We start from the raw sequence: 22,057 nt of genomic DNA, 5'->3' as shown, positions 1-22,057 counted from the left end.
TTTTCATTTTAGACATTTTAAAATGTCCCTTTATCTCTTTATTTTGCATTTTGTTAGACAGATGGAGGATCTTGTACATTTGTTACTAATGTTGTCATTGTTGTTGTTGTCATGGTTTGCTTTGATCCACAGATGATGATAGAAGCATCATGACAGAACAGTTAGAAACTATCCCTAAAGAGGAGAAAGCTGAAAAGGAAGCTCGGAGATCATCTCTTGAGAAACATAGAAAAGAAAAGCCTTTTAAAACCGGGAGAGGCAGAATTTCCACTCCTGAAAGAAAAATAGCTAAAAAGGAACCTAGCACAGTCTCCAGAGATGAAGTGAGAAGGAAAAAAGGTTCATTTCACAATCACTTCTTTATAAATGTTTTTGAAGTAATTCATTATTACTCTTTTGTAGAAGAAACTGCCTAACCATGGTAACTAATTATTGATGAAATTTCGTTCGGTTTTGCTCCAAGTGTGTATTTTTCTCCTGATGGTATGCTTTCTGTGTTTTCTTATTCATAGCAGTTTATAAGAAGGCTGAACTTGCTAAAAAAACAGAAGTTCAGGCCCACTCTCCCTCCAGGAAATTCATTTTAAAACCTGCTATCAAATATACTAGACCAACTCATCTCTCCTGTGTTAAGCGGAAAACGACAGGTGACTGTTCAATTCTGCAATGTGGCTGGCAAACATAGACATGTATTTTTTTTTTTAATCTCATTACCTTAGCAGCTTCATTTTGTTTTTCTTCCAAGAATCTCAGCAGTCATGAACAATTTCGCTATTAAGTGTCTTGTATCATTATTCTTTTTTTATCCCCTTCCCTACAGAAGAGGTCATGACCATCTGTTTCTTTGTCATGCTCAGACTTAACAGTGATTGTATCTTGGCATTGTGCTCTAGTGTCACGTTCTGGGGATTCCTGTTTTCATTCTGTGTGTTTGGTTAGACGATGGCGATGAATATAACCGTGGTATGCATTCTCATTATTTTGCTTATTTATCTCCCTCATGCTTAAACCCATACTTATTTGTCCTAGTTTCTATATTGTTACTGCCAAATCTGTTACTGATGTTGATGAATTTACTGAGGACCACCAAGAATGCATAGGGATTTTAAGATGGAGAGTGAGAAGCAAATCTGGGATAAAATTGTGGTTGAAAAATTACTTTGCTTTCGGGTGAAAGAAAAAAAAAAGGAAAAAGAAACTGTCTGGTAATCCCATCAGAGTTTATTTTTCGTATCCAAAATTAGCTAGGCTTTCTGACAACACTGCATCTCTTGGTTGACATTTTGTCCTTGGAATTTTCTTAAAATGTGTTGGATTCAAAATACTAAATTTCCCCCTATAATGTGGTAGTCAAAAATTTAATAATTTAATAAACCCTTTCCTCCAAATATCTTAGAATTTAGGTTTATTTCTATCTTGCTGGCTTCTTATTGTTCTGTCGTCTTCAAATGTACTTTGTTTTTACTGTTTAAATAAGCAATGGAATAAGGAGCAAAACATTTAACAAATCATAATAAAATCCCCTATGTAATATCTATAATGCAAACTCTATTCCTCAATTTCAATGCAAAGTATGTATTTTAAATGTATAATCATATTAGGATACTCTTAATTATAATATATTTTATTTGGGTATTGATTAAATGGCACACTTGCAGTCTACAAAGGAAGGTATCAGAGCTTAAGTCAGAAAGCAATATTTTTCATTCCATTATATACACATTAGAAGTGCCTTTACATAAATCTTTGGATGGCTTTAAAGGGTTAGCAGCATTAACCCTTGTAGGAAGAAGAATATCAAGGCAATGATGTTTTGTGATAGCCACTAAAAATTTCAAGTTTTTTTAATTTGTGTTCTTCATATAGGAAGTATCTCACGTGCTTCCTTCAAGAACTAGTATATAAGGCAAGATTTGAAAGTAGAAGGTTTATAATTATACACAAACCTTGATGATGAAGGTTTAGAATGAAAAAACAAGTTAAGAACTCACTTAGTACATTTTCATTAAACTTGGAATTTTTCTATTTAGAAAAATGCTTCCACAGGCAGAATCTGTTGGTTTGGGCATAAAAATCCCATATGCCTTCTGAAGAGATGAAAATTATATTAGGATTGTATAATTTCAGAGGAAGTATCAAATGGTTTGATGAAGTACCCACATGTCATTGGTATTCAGTTTGGCACACTGAGAGTAACTTGCCTTTTTACTTTATTCATTAACAGAAATTAATCTGGACTAAGTTAGGATCTTGCTCTTTTTTATTCAGATATTAAGATACTCAAACAAAGAGCATATACCAAATGAGTGCCACTGACTTAAACCAAAGCATATATGTCACAGAAACGCGAGCTATATTATAGAAATAGTAAAGAGCCATAATTTGCATTGCTTCTATGAAAAAACAGTTTCAGAATCTGTGAATAACCTTACTAGCCAGTCCTAAATAGCATAGAACATATTGTAGGCCACTATAATTTCTGTGTTAGAACTGCATATGGCATGAGAAACCTTTTTAAAACTCATTTGGAGTGCTTATAAGGATAAGTATTTTTTCCTGAGGATTTCTCTCTTGCAAAAGAAAATTAAAGCAAACACACCAGGTTTTTATTTTCTAAGTTCAATTGTTAAATAGGGATAGTTTCCCCAAACACAAAGGGTTGTGTTCAATTGTGGAAAAGAGTTAAGTCAAGTCAGGTAAGTTGTCAACAGAAATTATGCCGGAGATGATGGAGTTTAAAATTGAAACCAGAGGTATAAAACAGCTCAAGAAAAACAACAGTAACAGATGTGGTAATAATTTCATACAGGAAGTGCATGTGTAGAACATGGTCAGTTTTATTGAACTTGAAATTCCTCTCCTGTTTTCTCTTCTTGACAAGCTATTTTTCTTCCCTTCCCTTCTCATGTGGCACATTTCATGTCAAACAAGTGTGTCTTACTATTATGAAATGCCAAGGGTGCAGAGGAAAAGGGGTTGGCAGACTGTAACAGTTTAAAATATAAAATGCAGAAATATGCCAGTGGCTACATAAAGAAGGTTTGGGAATCTCTGTGAGAATTCTTAGGTGATACCCACCCTAGAAACCAAACACTCCCCTTTTCCTTAAATTCTGCAGCATTCGAATAACTGTCCTGCGATTTCCATTCTAAAGGATCTATAGTAATTTAAGGGTACACTGGTAGCAGAAAATTACTTGGTGTGCTTATCTGTGCTTTGGTAAACACTGGGTTATAGTAATTAGCACACTGTGTAGTGGGAGCCACATGCTGTAATATTAATATTCAGATTTCTTCAATTACCGAATTTGAGTCTCAGTGTAAACAAATTCACTTTATATTAGTCTGTTGACAGAACTGAATATCCAAAAGGTATGAAAAATGCATTTCTGTGATCTTTAGCCACTAAGTGTGGGGTTGTTTGTGTCTCCTCTTTCTACAGCAGCAGGTGCTGAATCAGCTCAGGCTCCCAGTGTATTTAAACAGGCAAAGGACAAAGTCTCTGTGAGTAAAATACCTCTTTCCTTGTTCTTTATTTGAAGTTCCCTTTGGTATCCATGGCAGTGTTTTAATAATCTTAGATAAAATTTAGACTTTAGGCATCTACTCTTTTAAATCATTCGCTCACCCAGCATGATTCTCGATGGCATTCAAGCATATCCTGATATCTTCTGGAATGTGATGGTAGCTAGTGAGGAGAGCTGGGATGAAAGCTGCCTCTGTTGTTAGTAAGAAGAAACACCACAATGATCTGGAGAAAAATGGAAGAACTCAATTTATTTGCTTTTCATAGAATCAAGATAAACCATTGTAATCAACACTACACTATATTTTACAGCACTTTTTCATTGTTGTTATTATACATTAAGAATATGAGAATTTGAAACAATGTAGATAAGTAAAAATATATTATCTCCTTATCTAAAGATAACTGCAGTTACCATTTGATGCAAGATATTAATTTTTCTACACATTTATAGGTTTAATAACAAAGATGGAAGATGTATATCAGCTTTTTAATTATTCACTAAAAATTTTCTATGTCATTAAACATTCTTGTACAGCTTTTTAATGACTATATAATGTTGCATTTTATATTTTTACAGTGATATGCTTTATCAATTTCCTATTATTTGGTATTCAAACAGTTTTCTGTTATTTTAGCGGTATTACTGTAGAAATCTTTCTTGGCTGAATGTGTCCATATACATTTCCTTGGTAGTTTTCTAATAGCAAAATCATTGTTTCAAGGAGAAAGTCTGCAGAATTGTCTTGTAGAAAGGTTCTAGACTTATATGTACTCCAGATGTTTATGAACATTATTATTATTACTAGATATTGCTTTTTCTTTATTTAACAAGTGATAGAGATGAAATATTTTGTTGTTTTAATTTGGTTGTATTAGTGATGTTTAGCTTCTTTCATATTTATAAATCTTATTATATTTCTTATTTTGCAAATTTATTTTTTATATTATTAATAATGTTTTTTAAACTTTCAAAAAACCAAAGACAATGCAAAGTGTTTTCTTTCTTTCTTACTAAAAGGAAAAAAGGAATCTAATGAAATTTTAAAGTTATGACAAATAATTTGAATGATATCACAATGTTCTGGGTCTTAGCCATAATATATGACATGTAAATCACAATTCTTTGTTTAGCTTTCCAAAATCTAATACAATTTTAAACTTCTACTTTTTATTTATTATGAAAAACAGGAATGAATTTCAGTGACAGCAAAACCTTTTATATCATCTTGAAGCCAAGGAGCTTTATGTTGGTTAAAAAATTATTTGTATATCTGATTATTGTATAAATGTTTTCAGACATATTACTGAACATAAGGCAATCCATCTATTGCATTGGTCATTTTATTTGACCGTGCTGTTATTTCAAGATTTATATCTCTTTACCTTCTATTTCTTTTTTTTTTCAGATTTTTTTTTTTTATTTTACAATATTATATTGGTTGGATTTGCCATACATTGACATGAATCCGCCCCGGGTGTACATGAGTTCCCCTTCCTGTACCCCCCTCCCACCTCCCTCCTCTCCTTATCCTCCCTTTGGGTCATCCCCGTGCACCAGCCCCGAGCATCCTGTATCATGCGTTGAACCTGGACTGGTGATTCGTTTCACAGGAGAACTAGTGTATTCTGTTGGTTAAGAGCAGGGCTATAAAACAAACCAGATCTAAGTTTTGAATATTTATTAACTATATATAATCTTTTTCTTAATTTACCAAAAAAAAGGGGAAGAGTAAAAATTCCTATATAATAAGCACTCTATAGTGCTTAGAACATAGTATTTATTCAATAAATAGCAGTAGTTATCATTATTCAAAAAGTAGAACTCTTTAGGAGCAGATACAGAGAGTAAGTCTGAGTTTTCTCCTGATTATAAAAATAATTTTTAAGTATACCCTGCTTGCAAAACCTTTAAGAAATTTTCAAGTCCCTTGGTTTTATTTTGGTTTGGCTTCCTCTTCCATTCAGTTTTTAAAACCCTTTAATACTTATATTTTACATTTTCAAATAAAACATGTATTAAAAACAGATTGTTTAAGAATTAGAAATTCAGACTATCAGTAGGTACAAAACAGTATTTGAGTCAAAACAACTGATGGAGGAAATAAATACTTACTACCTTGTTATTCATTAAACAGAATTGAAATAAAGTCATTTTCAGAATATATTTTTTTCTCTTTCAAGTTTAAAGTAAAAATGAAAATTCAAAAGAACTAATTAGCATATAAAAGCAACAGTCAGGGATTTTTTATTTTAATATGAAAGCTTAACCTTTGTTAGAATTACTGGTCTTAACATCTAACTAGAAAATCAACCATCAATTGGTAAGATGATCCTACTCAATTTGGTAAGAATTTGCATTCCAGTGAGGCTGTAAACATAGCACATTCTGTGCAATAGCTTCAGTTTCTTTTGATTTCATAATGTAACGGTCAACAATTATCACAGTTTATGCAAAGAATATAAAAATGCTCCAGTCATTACCCACTTACGTGCTGTGTTGCTTCCAAGACTGTCTAGTAATTCAAATTATTTTCATAAATGTGTTTCAACAAGAATTAGCATTCAGTGCCCATACTTGTAAATAACCAAACAAAACCTAACTTTTTTCCTCGTAAATGCCCATCTCAATCTTCTGATGACGAGAGATTAGATCACCATTCTTTCCTTTTCTAATTTATTCTCTTTTTCCTTATAACTTCATCCTCTTCCAATAGTTTCCTAAAATCCCAAGATTAACTCTTATTTACCTCTGATATTCACTGTATCTATCAGAACAGTTCTCTCCAATTTTTCAACTGATCTTTCTGTGAACCTGATCTATCAATATAATCTTTCATTTCATTTAAGGTTTTTTTTTGTTTGTTCAATTTATTTTGTTTTTGTAGCTAGCATGAGATTAGTAAATGTCTTTCATCATTTAAGGCAATCCAGTTACTTCACTTTTCTTTCCTATACCACACTTTTGAAACTTGCTTATTTGTGGATAATGTCAATCAAAAAAGAATGACTTATGCTGACCCTATTACACTTCCCACTTAAGGTGCTGAGTCTGTAAAATAAGAAGTGATTTGTGCAATCTGTGAATACTTATACCTATGTCAAAGTGGTTACAAAGGTTAAAACTTGAGATTAGAAACGTTAGTTTTAATTGCTGTTATTGTAACAGCTAAATAATATTAATTATTTGAAGATTAAAACCTCCTCGGCTTTGTCATACTGTTCTGTATTTTTAACAGTCTCCCCCCGAGACATGTAGCATGCTAGCATAGCTTTCTCCAAAAGCTGTGTATATACATCCAAAGCACTTACACTTCTACTTGACAACAGTCTCCCCAGGGATTATCAACACCTGTGAAAGGGTGATTTTCATGGGCAGTCTAGTCAGTACTGACTTTAATTTTTAGAATTTATAACACATCATAGAAAATGTGTGATTTATTAACATAAAATGTTACTAATTCTATGGTATAACTTGGTCCCTGGTGTCCATTTAACTCATAAAATGAACTCATTGTATTTAAAATCTGCAATTTTCTGATGAAATCAGTGTAGACAATCTAAAAATACATCTTCTCAGCTTAAAAATATATTTTCCATTATTAGGCCTTAAATATACTTGTTCCACAGTTATTGAAATATACTTTGTTCTACAGTTCTTGAAATGCAATCAAAATATTGATTATATATACCATTTAAGTGCTGTGTTTATAAAGGAATAATTCTAGTAGAGTCTCAAGATATTTTCCAAATATGGTATCATTATATGTTTTATGGCTTAATCAGAGACCTTATACATATAATTTATAAATAATATTTTAATCTATATTCTCATTTTCTGAATATTCTTAGTTCCAGTTAAAAAGAGGTATTCATTGAAAATCTCTTGTTCTCACATAATATACATGTCTGTCATTGATTATAACCATTTATCATGTGTTCTTATTAAAAGTAGACACTTAATTTTTTATATGTTTATATGTTTTTTTTAATTTTCCTTTTACTTCATGGTTTGGTTTATTTTGTGCTTTTGTTTGTTTTCTTCCATGGCTAGAATTCTACCTTGTCAAAGATTCCTGCCTTACAGGGTAGCACAAAGTCCCCAAGATGCAGCTCAGCCTGCCCTAGCGCGACTAAAAGGGCTACATTTTCTGACAGTTTATTCATACAGCCCACCTCAGCGGGCTCTACAGGCCGCTTACCATACTCAGAATCAGGGAACAAGGTAAGGCAGCAAGCCAACCAAAGGTGCAGAAAGGAATATAATTTGGGAGAAGGACGCAATTCAGTAAATGTCTGAAAGCCAAGAGTTTCAATCCTAAAGTGTTTGACATATAAACAATATACCCTATTAAAAAACTAATACCAATTGAATGTTTCAGTAGTTATAAACAGCTTAATCATTAAAAAACGGAAGTTGTGTTTTTGTAAGATATACAGTACATAATTATTATTTGATATTTAATAAAAGTTCAAATACAAACAAAATATATTGTATTTGATATTACATATGACACAGATAATCTAAGAATAACAAATTATATAAAATATAATAGTTTGGGCTCAGCATCAGACACATCAGGATTTAATACTAAATATGCTCCATCCCAATTCAGTGATTCTTGCAAAAATTACACAAACTGTTGAAACCTGTTTCCTCAGCTCTAAAATGCATATACTATTTTGGGGTAAAAAATAATCAATGAATGTAAAGTGCTTAACATGCTTGTCACATAAGTGCACTATATACAGGAGTGATCATCGTTAAATACTGTGCGTGCAGTGCCCTTCTGCCTGTCCTTTCTTACTGATACAGTATCATACTGATGAAGACTTGTCAGTAAAATTATTAATTACCTGGAGACTACTTCAGCACAGTTTTACTCATGTTATCACTTAGAATTTGAGTTTCACAGTCAATTTTTAGCCTTCATTCCAAAATAATATATTTTCGTATTCTGAACTCTTTCTAAGTTGTAAAGCAGAAATACTTATTAAGTATGTACAAGTCAGTAGAGTGGATTAAAAGAAATTCCTCTATTGGCCCAGGAGAATAATTAGCCAGAGCAATATAATCTCTTTGCATGCGAAGATTCATGGGAACCCAACGTCATTTTGTTTTCTCCAATCAGGATGGAGTTACCAAGAGCCCAGAGAAGCGCTCTTCTCTGCCGAGACCTTCCTCCATCCTTCCTCCTCGCCGAGGTGTATCAGGAGACAGAGATGAGAACTCCTTCTCTCTCAACAGTTCTATCTCCTCTTCTGCACGGCGGACCACTCGTAGGTTTATTTTGGTTTGGCCTCCTTTTCATTCCGTTTTTAAAATTCCCTTAAGTGGAGTAGCTTATAACGTACTTATATTTTACATTTTCAAATACAGCCTGTGTTTACATCGGATTATATTTGTCCTAAGAATCAGAAATTCAGATTTCTGTGGGTCCAAAACACTTACTTGAGTCAAAACAACTGATGGAGGAAATGAATATATACTACTTTGTTATCCGTTAAATAGGACTGAAGTTAAGTCATTTTCAGGAGTGTTTTTCTCTTCTTTCAAGTTTAAAGTGAGAAGATAATTCAAAAGGACTAATTAGCATAGAAAAGCAATAGTCAGGGATTTTTTTAAATATGAAAGCTTAACCTTTATTAGAATTCCAAGTCATAAAAACTAACTGAAAAATCAATAATCAAAATCAAGAATCCTGCTCAATTTGGTAAGAATTTGCATTCCAGTGACTCTGTAAACATAGCATGTTCTGTGCGATAGCTTCAATTTCTTTTGATTTCATAATGTAATGCTCAGCAATTATCACAGTTTATGTAAAGAATATAAAAATGCTCCAATCATTACTCACTTACATACTGTGTTACTACCGAGACTATCTAGTAATTCAAATTATTTTCATAAATACATTTCTGTTACCACAAGAATAGCTACTATTTATTAATCATTTATAGACGCTGAAATCTTAAGATACATTTTTCAGTCAATTCAATTAAAATGCTGATAGTCAGGTATTAACAACCTCATTAAATCTACTGATGAGAAAACCGACCTTTTAAAGACTTGTCCAGTACTACACAGCTAGTAAGTGGTTGAATTTGGTTTTCAGCCTACTGATAAATTCACAACCTGTCCTCTTAATGTCTTCTCTATATTTATTTAGAAGAATTAGTACTAGGGAATTGTTCTATACAGTCACTCAGAAAATAGTATCCCTGTCATTTAGAAACTGTTACAAAATGGTAGAAACATTTGGAGAATAGCATATCTGTCATTTAAAATCCATATGAAAGTGGTGGAAATTGCTACTACTATCACATTACAGTTGATTTCACCACTTATTTTTTAAGTCTTTAATAGTAATTGCCCCACTTCAAATGTGGCTATTTTGTATGACACTTAAACTGTTTTTTTTTCCTGTAATGAAAGTATTTATTATAATGACAGCAATTGTGTCCCGAAACATTTGGGTTCATGAAGCATTAACATCCTTTGAAATACATGCTAGGGACACTTTGAAATCACTAAAACTCTTTTCACCGTAACACATATCAGGTATTCAAATGAACTAGCAAAGAAAACCTTTAAGAGTGAGTTATCTTCAGAGAGGAGAATTTAACTCCAAATATTTGAAGTTAGAATTGGGCATTAACAATAACCCCAGGGATGCTGAGCCAACACAAAGGCATCAAGTGTTCCCCAAAGGCACATCTTGAACTGCACTTGTGTTTGTTGCTATGGAAGCAAAATGGCACTTTCTCACAAAAATCCCAACTTTAAGCCACTGTGCTCTGCTTTTAAAATGGCATGCATGCTAAGTCTCTTCAGTCATGTCCACCTCTGTACAAATTGCTTTTTATGTCCTGAGCCAACTCTGTTTTGACTTTTTAACTTTACTTACATTCATAAGCATATGGCATTGTATTATTTGGTAATGGACATAACAGATACTCTGATAATCTAAGGATATAGGGTATATTTTATCCCTAAATAGCAATAGCTAAAAGACATAGGGACAATTAGCAGAACAAGCAATTTGCCTCCTCCCATTTGTCTATCATCTCCGTAAGGTAAAGAATCTGCCTGCAGGAGACCGGGGCTCAAGCCCTGGTTTGGGAAGATACTCTGGAGAAGGGAATGGCAGTCCACTCCAGTATTCTTGCCTGGAGAATCCCATGGACAGAGGAGCCTGGCAGGCTAAAGACTGTGGAATCACAAAGAGTCAGACACGACTGAGCAACTAACACTACTACACCTTAACTGCACAAGGAAATGTTCTAGCATTTTGTCTGCTATTGAAAAGATTTGAAAGAATGCTATGCCAGAAGTTTATTTAGTCCAAAGGGAGGGAAAGACATTGTCATTGTAGACTTGCAAGATAAGTAAGAACAAACTGTAATAGAGTAATTCGTAAATATTTTTGAATCATTTTAGTAACTTAGATTTAATCTTTTCTATTTCAAAACACATAGGAAACACTCAAATTTGTCATTTTTGATGACTAGAACATAATTTATTACAATAAAAATTGATTGATATCTATTGAACAGCAATAGTAAGAGCGTCTTAATACTTGTGATTGATTTTTTCTCATTTTCCAGATATAACACAGAACCTTCCACCTTTACATATTCAAAACATAAAACCATTTACTCTTGTTGCTATTGAGTTGCTAGGTCGTGTCCAACTCTTTGCAACCCCATGGATTGTATATAGCACATCAGTCTCTTGTGTCCTTCACTAGCTCCGAGGTTGCTCAGATTCATGTCCATTGAGTCACAAAATAACTCTTAAAAATATTTTTTGAGTTAATATTGTTATGCATATCTAAAATATTGCTTCAACTCAGTCTCCATTACAGTAAAAAGTACCTCCATACATAGAGAAATTTTGAATCAAGTTTGTAACATTAAAAAAAATGTTGAGCTTCTGCTGTGTTCAGGCCCAACAGAAGACACCGGTGCTAGGTAGAAGAACAAAGAATAAAGCTATGATCCCCCTCCCCAGAAGGCCTGAGAGATTCATGAAAGATGGAATGATGGAGAATACATTTGAGGGAGAAATACGTTTTCTGAAGAAGTTTTTCAGAACATACTGACTGACTCAAACCAAGATCAAAACCTTGGCCCATAAACAAACTTTGTAGCCAGGAATCTACAAAAAGCCAAGTTGAATGTGGCTGTATTACCCTGGTCTTGAAATGTCATATTTGTGGAAAGCAATAAAAATCACTAATTTATCACTTTACTCTTCTCAAATCCCATTTCATATTTTCCGTTGAAGTGTTTACCTATGTCTTTCCCTTCTACTAAAAGACCAAAAGGACACAGGGAAACTTTCCTTTGATATGTGAAAACTGTTCACTGAGAAAGGAAATAGAATTGTTCTGTTTCTCCAGGAGATTGAGCCTGGGTAGATTTATTTTGTCTGCAGACTTGAGCTCACTCCTTGTTAATATTTAAGCAAAGATTATTAATAATTGTCCCCCTTCTCAGGAAGAACTTTCTACATTGATGATGAATTATATCAGATGACTCTAGGATTCCTTCTACTTTACTGATTTTAAAGTTGATGAGTTATATCTTTATCCTCCTCAAAATTTCTAGAAGATTCATTGAATTTACAAAGTTACATTGTTGTCATTTAGTCACTAAATCCTGTCCAATTCTTTGCAACCCCATGTACTGTAGCCCTCCAGGCTCCTCTGTCCATGGGATTCCCCAGGCAAGAATCCTGGAGTGGGTTGCCATTTCCTTCTCTAGGGGATCTTCTTGACCCAGGAATCCAACCTGCATCTCCTGCTTTGGCAGGTAGAATCTTTACCACTGAGTCACCAGGAAAGCCCCACAGTGTTACATACTTAGCAGTAAAAACTAAAAACCATGCCCTTTCTATAAAATATTTTTAAAAGTGAGAGAATTTGTATAATATAAACAATGTAAGTCAGTATTCTATTATTGGAATCAATGTATTATTTTAAGAGAAAAGACTTTTCAATTTAAGAAGTTCAACAAATATTAAGAAGCTGAGTATCATATCTGTCTTAGAATTTAATGTCATCTGGGCAAATGAGCCTTAATGTCCTTATTACTGAATAAGAAATAACAAGAGCTGCATCTATTGTGTGTGCGCATGTTTGGTTGTCAAATGTTTGGTATTCACAAAAGTTCTTTGAAAAGGTGAGAATCTCCTATTTTAATGAGAGTCTCCTAAGTTGTGTCCTCTTTTTTATATCATTATTCTTCTAAAAAAGCGTTTGAAATGGCATTTTAAGCACACATTTTAAAAGATAATATGAAAGAGAAACATAGCATAGGAAAATGGGGGAAAGAGTTAAATGATAAAATGAGGGTAACAAAGTTGAGGCAAAGAAATGCATCTTAGAGCATCTTGTGTAATAGACAGTGAGGGATTATTGATGTGATTCCAAACTGCAAACTAGTACTAGAAGTATGGGACAAGACACAATCAGGTACAAGATTCACTGTGAATAAATTGTTGTAACATCCCACTTTTCAATAGAGAGCTAGATTTTTTTAAGCTAAATAATTTTCTATACAGGCCAAAATCATATGATCTAAATACACTGTTTTGTGTTGTACATCCACCTGGATCTTGGAATAAACTTTTTGCACAAAGGAATAAATAATCCACACATCATTCAAAGAATCTTCAGTTTATGAGTCACAAAGAATATTAAGTGCAGACTCCTTTCCCAACTAAAGGCAGATCTATATGCTTTAATGACCATGCAAGTAGAAAATATTTTTTACATATTCATAATGAAAATTAAGAATAAATCAGGAAAACCCAAGTATTATCTTCACATTGATAGCAATGCATGTTCAAAAGAATATCATCAATTTGTGAGCCTAAAAATACAAGATTCTCACCTTTTCAAGCATTGTTGTAATTTGTAAATATCCTAAACCCTTTAGAAATTTGATGAATTATACGTTCTAACAATGGATGGGAAAAGGGGTAGCTCGGGAGAACTTTCTGACACTGTGGTTTGGGTTCGGTTTTGTTAATATAGGGTCAGAGCCAATCCGCAGAGCAGGAAAAAGTGGCACTTCCACGCCCACTACCCCTGGATCAACCGCCATCACTCCTGGCACCCCACCAAGCTATTCTTCACGCACCCCAGGCACTCCTGGAACCCCCAGCTACCCTAGGACCCCTCACACACCAGGAACGCCCAAGTCGGCCATCTTGGTTCCTAGTGAGAAGAAAGTCGCCATTATACGCACGCCTCCAAAATCTCCTGCTACTCCCAAACAGCTTCGGCTTATCAACCAACCACTGCCAGACCTGAAGAATGTCAAATCCAAAATTGGATCCACAGACAATATCAAATACCAGCCTAAAGGGGGACAGGTAAGAATCACATGAACACACGTATTTGCTGCCAAAGCAAAATCCCCGTTACTTACTATGTTGCCATTCTCACATTACAGGCTTACAGTTGTTAAAAGAGAGATGGAGGTTTTATAGCGTTACTGGTTGTGATTTATTATTAATAGTTTGGATCTTATCTTGGAAAGCTACCTTATAAAATATATTGTACATAATATGCCATGTCCATTCCTTCTGGTTATTATTAGATAAAAATTGATTTAACCGTACAGGAGAATCTTTTAGTTGATTACCTAATAGATCCTTTTTGAATGTATCTCTGTTGACTTGTGGATTTTAACTTTGGACATATAAGTTTCACTTCTGGTATAAATTTGAGTATTAATTTCTGGTATGATACTGGCTTTGAGCTCATTTGACCATCTTTTAGTGATACTACTTTTATCACCTTCCTTCTCCCCAAGGATTTCCTATGATATTTTCTACCATTTCTCCATGTTCATTCCAAATCAGAGCATGGTTCCCCAAGTTGTTTCTCAGCCTGCTATTGCCTAAACATTACAAAGGGCAGATACTCATGTTGATAATTAATAAATGACTCTACATGGGTCTATAAGAAATTCTGTTTCAGAATAATTGTTTTAAATAGAGTTATTAGTAAAACTACCTGTTGACTCTTAACTTCAGCTTCAGAGCAAACATTTATATATATTTTTTCCAACCAGAGAGCTTGAGTTCTACCTTAACCTAAACATTGCTTAAACACTGTATGTTTGGACAGAGCAATTAGCCTGGAAGGAGATAAAACAAATATCCCCTAATGTTTCCCTTGTGATATTGATATGCCCATAGTTTGACTTTTATTGTAAATGAAGAGATGAAACACCCATCCTTGAGTAAAAGAAGAGGAAAGCAGTAATTTCCTTTATACATTAGCAAAGTATAATGCCCTTGTTCAATACACAAAAAAAGAACCTTTAAAAAAAAAACAAGCTATTTTTTCCTCTCTTTTACTTGTCTCTTGTATTTTCTGCCACTGATTTCTAGTATCCCTCTCTAACACCAAAGAAAATACATTTTCAGCAGGTTTAGAAGAAATGTCTTACCAAAACATGAAGCTGTCAAAGACTCCCACTCAGCACTGAAACAAAAATTTAATGTTGCTTTTTCCTTTAGCAAAAGACTTCTCTGCTTTCTCATCGTGATTCTGTTCAAGAAAGTCCAAAGTTAATAAAAAATCAACCAAAGAAGGGAGGAAGGACTCAGAATTCCATTTTTAGAACAACTGTAACATTCTATAATAATATAGTCACAGAAAGATGCTTTTTTTTAGTAGAAGAATGGAATTCAAATATGAGCTACAAGAAATCTTTTTAAGCAAAAAAAAAAAAAAATCAAATTATATCACATTTAAGTATTTAATTCCCAAAATCTCATATTCTTGCCTTTATCATAGTTTTGCACATCCAAGAGAAGGAAATATTTCAAGCCTTTTGGAAATATCCAAATATAATATTATTTTATATTTATACATAAATAATTGAAAAGAGTAAATTGAAGAAAATAAATTTATACTAGTTTGCAAGTTTATCATTTTTGTTCTTTTGAGCTACCTCCTAAAATAGAGTAGTTATCATGTGTATTTAAAATCAGTTCTCTTTTTGTGAATATCCTAGTGTCCTAATATTTTCCTTAATTAAATGTGAGGTTTATTTGCCTATCTTCTGGAAAATATTGATACTTAAAATAATCTATTTCTTCTTAGAATCACAAGGAAGTTAATTATCCCAAAGATATGTTATTGAAACTAAAAAGAAAATTGAATAAAAAGTAAATGCTTATTGATATAGTTTGACAATAAAGATTTTATTCAAAGGACTTTTAAAGGTAGAAAGACAAAAAGCAGTTTTGGCCTCATCTTTGCTAGAATCATTAAGTTAAACCAACCCCCAAATGTGAAGACTTAAATTTATTTTCTCTTTCTACTACTTTATATCTTGCTGTGAATATTTCTGTGTCTAATTTTAATTTTCTCCTGTATTTGTTAATTCATAAAGTTGATGTAAAGACATTCTTCTGGGTGAACTAGTGCTGCCCTAGAGATTATGGTAATCAAGGACTAGTAAATACATATAACACAGAAAATTAAAGAAAGAATAAAATTAGCCTCAAAATCACCATGTCAGTTGAAGAAAATCTTTTGTTCCATGAGGCCAGTATTTTAAACTAATGGAAAATTATCCTATTGCAACTTCAGATGATTGGAAAAATTCTACAATAGTGGAATTATAAAGTGACTTTTGTTGGAGAAATTGGAAGTATTTCCTCACCAAGATAAGATAGATGGAAGGAGTATATTCGCCTACTATTTTGTGATAGATGGCATCAATGTATTTAAATTGGAGAGGAAAATGAATTAGAAAATTTGGATGTACTACAGTTGAACTGTCTTTGTAGGAACATATTTTACTCAACACTAAACACTGTGCTCCTAAAAGCCTCCTTATAGTGTATGGTCTTCTCATATACAGAGGGTGAGGAGAGTTTCTTTTTCTTTACATGTTAAACTGGGGGGTTTTGCTGGATTTTAAATGTTCAACTTTATAAAACAACTAAGAAAAAATTTTATGTAAAAGTTTCTTAGAAATTATCAAGATAGTAATAATATGCCGAAGACCCTTGTTATTAATATCTGGTTGAGAATCCATAAACTGGGAAATCGAAACCAGTAGTATGTTGTCTCCAATAGTAAATTGTTTATACTAGGATATTTGAATGGACAGTGACCAACCCAGTATCATTGAAGAGAACAGGACAATAGCGATAGGAGCCCAGTTTTGTAACAGACATATGTCATCTATAGTTATTGAGAAAAATAGTCACACAGCTCTTATTAGTGAAGATGGGAGTAAATAGGTAGATATAACCTTAATTCAGACCATCTCCACAGAATCTATTGTCATAAAATTTGGAGTGGTTTGATTGTATGTAAATAATTTAATTTTTAAAGCATTATTATTTTTGTATTAAAGTTTGTACAGTCACTAAATATAAAGAGAAGAAATCTCTAATGGAAGATATATGTGTCTTAGGGATTCAATAACAACCTTCCATGTTGGGAAGCTTTTATTATTTACCCCAATTTCAATGTTTATTGCTCTTCCATATGTATAAGTTGTGTGCTTACAGCTGTTATCTCTTCTGTTAAAGTTCAGTTTTCTTTTGGCAAAGAGGCTCAACTCAGAGCTCAGTTCAGTGAGGCAGGTCAATGCCTAATGGACTAGATAAGCTAGGTGAAGTTGTGAGGAGCTTTGCAAAAAGCAATAAAGTTAATCTTTTCAGCTAAAATATAAATTCAGTCTACTGGTAAGAACATAAGCAATCTCGAATTCACTATAGATAGTAAGCTTGGTTAATTTAACTTGAGGAATAGGTAAAGCTATCTTATTAAGTGTATTAATTTGAAGCTGTCTCACTGTACTTAGCTCCTTAATCTACAGTCATCTAAATCTAAATTTTAAAATAAAGTGTTAGCTTTTTAAGGACTCTGCTGCTTGATTTAAACAAAGATAGGAACTCTAAATGTGTGGCATTAAAAAAAATTAAACAATAGTTGAATGAATGGTACTTTTTCTGTCTATGGATCAGATCCATCGAAACAGATACATTATCAGATGTAAAGTTAATAGCCAGTAGAAATTTGCTGTATGACGCAGGGAACCCAAATCCAATGCTCTGTAACAACCTAGAAGGGAGACAGCTTAGCAAGAGGTTTAAGAGAGAGGGGACATATGTATACCTATGGCTGATTGATGTTGATGTATTGCAAAAACCATCACAATATTGTAAAGTAATAAAGTAATTATCTTCCAATTAAAAATAAAAGTAAAAAAAAATCCTTTATATACTCTAACAGACTCCATAAATATTTGTGCCACAAAGGACAAGCTGAAGGTGAGTGAAAAAGCAGTGTTTCTGAAATAGAAGCAATGAGAGTAAGAAGAAAATGAATTGAATGAAATGTAGAGTGGAATCTTTTTTATATTTTTTATATAAAATTGTAGGCAATATCCTGCAACTTTTTTGGCCTTTCACGTGCTACCTTGAATGAGCTGCTTTCAATTTTATAGTCAAGGAGACAAACAAAATTAATTCTGGAGGCAATTAATAAATTATGATGAAAGAGGATTTTTTTCTTATCATATAAAATTATTATGATCAATTTTGTGGTCTACTATGGTGCTATTAATATGTATAGGCAGACAGAATCAATAATTTTATAAACAGAAAGATAAGCTTATTTAGATCTTTTTCTCATTTGCATATTTATTCTTTAATCATTTACGAAGACTCTGCTGTGTACTATATGACACATGACATGTGGCCTGTTCAATCTAAGCAGAAATGTTTGTTTTTCTTTTCCTCCCCTGGTGTCCTGCCTTTATTTGATTTTAAATTTTTTTCCAAGCCATTTCTTTCCATCACCTTAGGGCTACAAATAAGTACTAATTAAAAAGTATAATAAAATACCCCACTAATTGTAAAATACTGTCAGTCAACCCAGCATGAAGAAAAGCTGTTCACCAAAATATATTATATAATATTGACAAGAAATTTTTTTTTTGCAACCAAAGTCATCATTATCTCAAAATGAAAGCTCCTTGAAATCAGGGACTCTGTCTTTATGCAATAGAACTTTAACAACTATAATTCAAGTACTTTTGTAAGGTAATGAAAAGTTTTCAAGCTGGGCTTCATAAATATTAATTAATAAAAACTATGGAAAAATTATTACTTTGGGTTTACAAAGCTGAGACCTATAGACTCTCTTTTTGTTTGTTGTTCATTTACAAACCAAACAAGGACTTGGGAACAGCCTTGAATCTCAGGTTGTTTTCAAACAATTGAATGGACTCTTGAAAAGTTAGTTTATTACCAATGTGGCCTAATATTCCTTACACTATCTTACAGTTTTAAACTAAAGAAAAAATGTAACAAGAAGTTATGGCATATGAACTTTATAAACCTCTTTGTATGTTAATTTTCATGAGTCACAATGATGGTTGTGTTTGTAACTTTCCCTCCAGTGTCCACGGACAGACCAAGTAAGCTATGTAGCAATGGGTCTAACGGCTAAACTCAGTGTCTGTTCACCAAAAAGTTATTTCCAAATGTTTCAGCGTTATCTAGTCACTCCAAGATTTCTCAATGTAGTTCTACTTTCTGTGCTTTGTGACACAGCCTGCACAGGAAAATTGAGCTCTCACCTAAATGGATCCTTTACCATGTTCTTTTCCTTAGAGCTCTGTGGAATTGTTTGTTTTGACATAAACGATTATTTCTGTCTAAATGTGTAATGAAATATACTTATTGTTCATATTTGATATACTTAGTTTTGAAGATGTTATTGGTCAATGTAGGTAAGTGTTAGTTAAAATTCAGAATGGACTATAATGTTTATATACCTGTGTGCATTTTGACCAGAGCACCAGGTTGTTAACAGATGAATATTTGAAGAGCACTATCCAGAGAACTTTTAATCTTCGGGAATATATATGATATAATAATATTTTTATTTTAATATATGATGCCTATGGACTCTATAGAGGCTAGATAGTTTTCATTAAAATTGAATGTTATGGAATAGGAAATACTTTTGAGAAAGGCAGAAAGTGTTTTTATTATGCAAGGATAAATCATTGATAAGAATTCCTAAGAAAGGAGGCAAACCCAAAGGAAAAGCTTAATGTCCTATTAAGTTGAAGGGAAGTCAATTGAATGTCACTAAATTCTGTGTAAGACTACCTTGGATGGGGAAAGAAAGAAACGATTTTGTAATTGAGGTTCATACCTAGAGGATGCCTAAAGGGCCTAGCAACAGAATCCAACTTTTAGACACCAAGTTACTTTCCATGTCTTGCTATCTTGAGTTGACATGTGGATATTTTATTTTTAAAAAGCAGCAGCAGAGAGTGTCAAAAAAAAAAATCAGATTCCCATTACTCAAGGAATCCAAGTTGACATCGCGATTACTAACTCTGTTTTATAAACTGTTTTACTCAAAACTAAAATTGGGATTGTATTTTCTTTCATTTTTCATGTTTCATATTTCCAACTAATCTCTAGTAAGAGAGATCTATTCCTGCCTGCAGGCATATCCCACATTTTGTATTCCTCCTCTTTCTTAGAGTAACCCCATTTGGGGGAGGAAAAAAGCTCATTTCTCTACAGGAGCAATTCAGCTTATATGCAGAGAAAGTACAGTGGCAGATCGTTTCAACTGAACCATTTATGATAAAATTCAACTATAATCACATCAAGAATATCCAGAAAGTAACTCTTCTGTTCTTTCCTAGTGTAGTGGAGGAATTGATAGAATTAACTAAGTTAAAATAAAATAATTCTGATTAAATATTTATTTGCATTAATCTATTCTTTATAACTTTTCATGCTTACAAAACCTTTATATGAAAGTAAAATCAGTGATGTTTGCATATAAGTCACCAGTATATGCCCAAAAGAATGAAATCCTTTTCTGCTAACCCTGCACTGAGGAACTGGTTTGACTGAAAGATGACCTGTTACATACTCAACTTGGAGTGAGGGCATTCTGTCAAGAGATAGTAACATAAAGAAATCATGGGGATGAACTTGAAAATATAAACAAGGCCCTTAAGGTATAGACTATAACACAATCTGGACAAAATGTAAAGTATTAAAAGAGAACTCAAACATCAGTATTAATGCGAACCTTGGTTGCCTGGTTATAAGTTTTATATTTTGTCTCATTTTATAAGAAATAGGAAATTTGGTAGAATTTTTAATATGGCATAGCTTTAGGAAGATGATCCAGTTTTTTGATATAATAATACTTTTCACTGTGCTATGAAATATGCAGAAGGAAAGATTCTCATATTCTTTGCATTAATAGAGCAAGTAAAATTTCTGATGGAAAAAAATGAACAAAGATTAAAATGTGGTTTAGAATTAATGTTGGATAATGATTATTTGACTATTTTTCCTTTATATCATGAATATAAAAAATTATTTCATTTGTAAAATAGAAGTTCATTATATTTCTTTAGGCAGTCTCCAAGATATTAAAGTAATTTTCCCTTGACATGGGCTTTAGGAAAATAAAAGTCCAATGAAAATTTCTTCCCAAAGAAAGCAGTTTTCATTTCAATTTATTCGCAGAGAACAGAGAGTTAAAACTCAACTCTCTGATTAAAAAAAAAAATCTGAAATAAAGCTTTACCCTTCACAGCAGCCATCTGTTTTTCTATTTTGTGGGTGGGATGGTTTGTAAGGACTGCCAGTATTTGTGGAATCAACTCTCTAAGGTGTTATTTGTCAATGATCCTTGAGATGTTTGGCATGAAGTAGTTTGTAATTGTGCTAAGGCATAAATGTGAGTTACATGGCTCAGGTACAAGTTGTCAAGCTAGAGTGTAAATCTCACTGAACATCAAATATTCACAGCCCTGAGTGGTTTTATTTCTGTCCATTCAACCATTAAGCAAAATGGAGAATGTCATACTTTGCCTCATTTTAGACAAAAGCAGTATACTATGAAGTTTTTGCAATTATGGAAATATGTAGAGGCTGTGCTATTAATGCATATCAAACTGAGCAAACATGGGTTAGTAAAATCTACCATCAAAAAAGGCCAGTTAGTTTTTTTACTAGAAAATATATGATTCTCTTGAAAATCTGAAGAAAAGCAACAGAAGTTGGCCTTGAAGTTTTAGGATTTACAATTTGAATCATCTTTAAGTAATGCTGGCAATATGTCCTCTTTAGATTTGAATCATTTGCTTTGGAAAATCATAAAAAATGTCAAACAGTTGATTAAATATTAGAGTCAAACAAATTTATGCAACTGAATTTGGAATTTCCATTTTTGCAACAAGTGAGTCAGATTTAACATTTGGCTTTTGATCACTTGGTAATGAGTCACTTGATTGGTACTCTTATGATCTCTAAATTAAAACTTGTAAATGAAATATGAGACTCTGTATATCCCAAGGATTAGAAAAATGGCTTAGATGAATTCTTTTTCATTTCCAAAATAAATAGATCCTTATGCAGAATAATTTACAGTATTATTAGAAAAAAACAAATCAGAATTATGTGCTTTCTAAGAATAACTTATCTGTGAGGTTTGAAATG

General features: G+C 32.8%; 1 protein-coding gene across 7 annotated transcripts in view; it reads left to right on the top strand.

Annotated features, from left to right (window-relative positions):
- MAP2 (microtubule associated protein 2) overlaps positions 1–22,057 on the top strand; it is a 302,956-nt gene that overhangs the window by 268,359 nt on the left and 12,540 nt on the right. For 4 of the 7 annotated variants that reach the window (XM_088827874.1, XM_088827882.1, XM_088827870.1 and 1 more), the window contains 4 exons: positions 3,442–3,503; positions 7,580–7,750; positions 8,658–8,805; positions 13,566–13,906. In XM_088827874.1, the coding sequence (XP_088684000.1) occupies positions 3,442–3,503; positions 7,580–7,750; positions 8,658–8,805; positions 13,566–13,906 (722 nt within the window). Of the gene's footprint in view, positions 1–132; positions 340–512; positions 648–3,441; positions 3,504–7,579; positions 7,751–8,657; positions 8,806–13,565; positions 13,907–22,057 lie in introns of all 7 variants that reach the window. The other 3 variants (XM_088827897.1, XM_088827891.1, XM_055397499.2) reach the window with 2 other exon arrangements.

This window comes from Moschus berezovskii, chromosome 2 (assembly GCF_049115385.1).
Source record: "Moschus berezovskii isolate FMDL1 chromosome 2, NW_MosBer_1.0, whole genome shotgun sequence".
Taxonomy (NCBI): domain Eukaryota; kingdom Metazoa; phylum Chordata; class Mammalia; order Artiodactyla; family Moschidae; genus Moschus; species Moschus berezovskii.
The sequence above is the reverse complement of the archived record's forward strand: the minus strand, read 5'-3'. Positions and strand labels throughout refer to the sequence as shown.